At 50.8% G+C, this 2,842-nt stretch overlaps 1 protein-coding gene across 13 annotated transcripts in view; it reads left to right on the forward strand.

Moving 5' to 3' along the window:
- Positions 1-2,842, forward strand: part of LOC104124581 (serine/threonine-protein kinase SIK3) — a 56,097-nt gene that overhangs the window by 34,124 nt on the left and 19,131 nt on the right. Inside the window, exon 1 of one of the 13 annotated variants that reach the window (XM_035892509.1) lies at positions 298-455. The exons of 11 other annotated variants lie outside the window; for them this stretch is intronic. In XM_035892509.1, coding sequence (XP_035748402.1) covers positions 317-455 — 139 coding nt within the window. In that variant the 5' untranslated portion in view covers positions 298-316. Of the gene's footprint in view, positions 1-297; positions 456-2,842 lie in introns of those variants that run through there. One more of the 13 variants, XM_035892514.1, reaches the window with a different exon arrangement.

Raw genomic sequence — 2,842 nt, forward strand, 5'->3', positions numbered from 1 at the left:
CCTTCTGATGTCCCAGCCACCACTGTCGGTTGTCCTCTGGTTTATCATTCTAAAGCCTTTTACCTGGAGGCAGCCCAGGTGAGGGCTGGCCTGGCAGTGGTGTGCCAGAGTCCCTTCCCGTGTAGCTTCAGCGGGGACCCCAGGGGCTCCTGGAACCTGGAGAACACCCTGGTGCCCGCATCGTTCCCCATCTCCACCCTCTGCGTCGCTTGCCGCAAGCCTGCGAGCAGCCTCGGTCCGGGTTGCGCTCCCCGTGTGAATAACCCCTTTGTTCTTCGCTTCGTCCCTTACAGATCACTTGGTGGCCCACGGACGTATGGCCGAGAAGGAAGCCCGGAGAAAGTTCAAGCAAATAGTGGCTGCTGTCAACTTTTGTCACTGTCGTAATATAGTCCACAGAGATCTGAAGGCAGAAAATCTACTCCTGGATGCTAACCTCAACATCAAAATAGCAGGTGAGCTAAGACTAGCAGTGTGGGAGGAAGGCAGCGGCTTTCAGAAGTTAATAAATGTAGGCATTGGCTGCTTCCAGGTATTCAGAAAGAAGGAAGCCCAGTGCAGCTAAAGGAAGCTTTGGATTTCTGCGTGGCCTGCTGCCCAGAGCTGAAACTGCCAGATTGTAGCCAGGAGATTTATATCTCCCTTCAAATAGTGCAAAATAAAAGAAGGAGGGGGACGGAAAAAAAGCTGGTCTGGCTTCGTAGGCAGATACGGGGCTATAGATACTGCAGTGTTCCAATACACAGGGTAACGGGTGAGACTAATACTAAAAAAATCAACCTTGTTTTGAGTCCTGCTGCCAGCTGAGGATGACTTTGAGGCGGGTCAGACTAGGTGAGAGAGAAAGAATGGAAAGTAAGGATGACGATGTTTACGGTAGAGCGGTGAAGGGGAAACACCGCTCTTGGAATCATTTCACCGCCCTGTCTGACAGAGCAAGAGGATGAGCCCCGGTGCTTTTGAGTATTTATCCGCTGCAGGAGACAAGGTGAAGTTAGCAAGTCAGCCCTCACAGACCGTTCCGGCATTTTGCTGGGCAGTGGGGGGGTTTTGCTAACAACTGCCCTTCCAGAGAGCTCGGGCAGCAGCCTGACCGAACGCAGGCCTGCATGTCCCTGATCCTCTCGGACAGGAGATTGAGCCTTGGCCTCCGCGATGCACTCACTAGACTGGATTTTTTTTTTTTTTAGCTTTGTGGGATTATGGAGCAACCGATTGAAACAAGAGGATTTAACACCACCCTGGTCATCTCATTTCAGGGGCTTTTGGATTGGAAGAGCTCACACTTACCATTTAATTCTACTAGAGCCTAATGCATAGTATTTTTGGAAAGCACTCTGTTGCCCCTTTTCTTAATAGACTTCCTTGGAGAGCTTGTCGGCTTTTACAAGGGTTTGTAACTTGATTTTTTTAAAAAAAAGTGCTTCGGGCTACAAAACTTTTCAGTTGGTGAGCAATTTTAATATTGGGAGTTGGGGAATACTCGTCTAGCTTGATACCATCTTGGAGAGAGGAAACGGTCGTGTTCCTCGTGTTACTGTTCTCTGATGTACCATCCGTAGGTGTTGGGTTAGAGCAGAACGTTTGATTTGTAGTGGAATGGTTGGTAATTCCTTAGGTTGCTCTCGTCCTGCCTTTGTGAGGAGGGAACAGGGAAGGAACAGAACGGAGTGAAGGAGTTTGTGAAGCTTCCTCTGGCGGCTTAGTAAGTGTGAGCCGTGTCCTCCTCGGCACGAGGCTGGTAACCTGCTCTTCGGGGAGCAGAAGATGAGTAAGAGGCACGTCGCTGATGAAGTACGAGCAGCTCGTGGTGTTTGCTGTGTGTTAAGTGACTCTGCGCTGCCTTGCGCTGTGCGGCGTTCCGGGGCCACCGGAAAGCCTGACGGCTCGTGCTTCCCGGGACCGCGCCGTGCACGGTCACCGAGGGGAACGTGCTGACAGCGCGGGGCAAACGGCTCGGCTGTGCCAGCCAGACGCATCTCCTACGGCTGGGGAAGAGGCGCCTCTCGGTCCCTGCAGCGGAAGGAGCCGGTGGCAGGTACCGGCGCTCCTGCGAGAGCGGCTCCTCGGGAGGGCTTTAGAAGCAGCACTTCCTGCAGTCTGTTTCATGCAAGCAGATGCGCTGATGATTTGAGGCCATCTTGTGTTCACGGGGTAAAACCTAATCTGTGCGGGGGGGAGAGTGCCTAGCAAATGAAAGGAAAGAAAGAAGCAAACAGCTAAGCCAGGTAGAAACCGGAATGCGGCTGGGTTCCCTAAAGAAGCGTCCACGTGCACGTGCTGACAAGCTCTGTGGGTGTCTGAAAATTGTGGAAACTCTTTTTTTAAAAAAAAAAAAAAAATCAAAGGGAGTTGGAAACTATTTTCCTTCCAAATCTCTGCTCCCAGAATGGACTCTAGAAGATAGTTCCCACCCTGGTGGTGGTAATGTTTTACTTGGCAGGGAGACGTAGTAGTGATTTTGAAAAGTAGCCTGGAAAAGCTGATTTATGGTATAGGATTTTCCAAGTATTAAGTTTTGTCCCTATAAGTCATTAATTACAACTTGACACCAGTTCTTCCATTGTTTCAAGAGCAAAGAAAGCAGAGATAGCAGCTGATCTCTTGCACACCAGACCTCCCAGAATAAACGCTACAGAAATGCACAAAGCCCTGTTACATGGGTGGAGGATCAGCTGAACCTTCGCCGCCAAACCCATTAACCGAGCCTTAGCTCAAGCCTCTTCCATAGCGCGTTTACTGTTCAGCTGACGGAACTGTAGGTGCATCTTGAGTGTCTTCTGGAGGTAGGTCTGGTCACTTTTTACCGGCCACAAAGCAGCCGCGCAGGTAGGCTGCAGGA

Source organism: Egretta garzetta, unplaced genomic scaffold (genome assembly GCF_000687185.1).
Source record: "Egretta garzetta isolate BGI_Z169 unplaced genomic scaffold, ASM68718v1 scaffold134, whole genome shotgun sequence".
Taxonomy (NCBI): domain Eukaryota; kingdom Metazoa; phylum Chordata; class Aves; order Pelecaniformes; family Ardeidae; genus Egretta; species Egretta garzetta.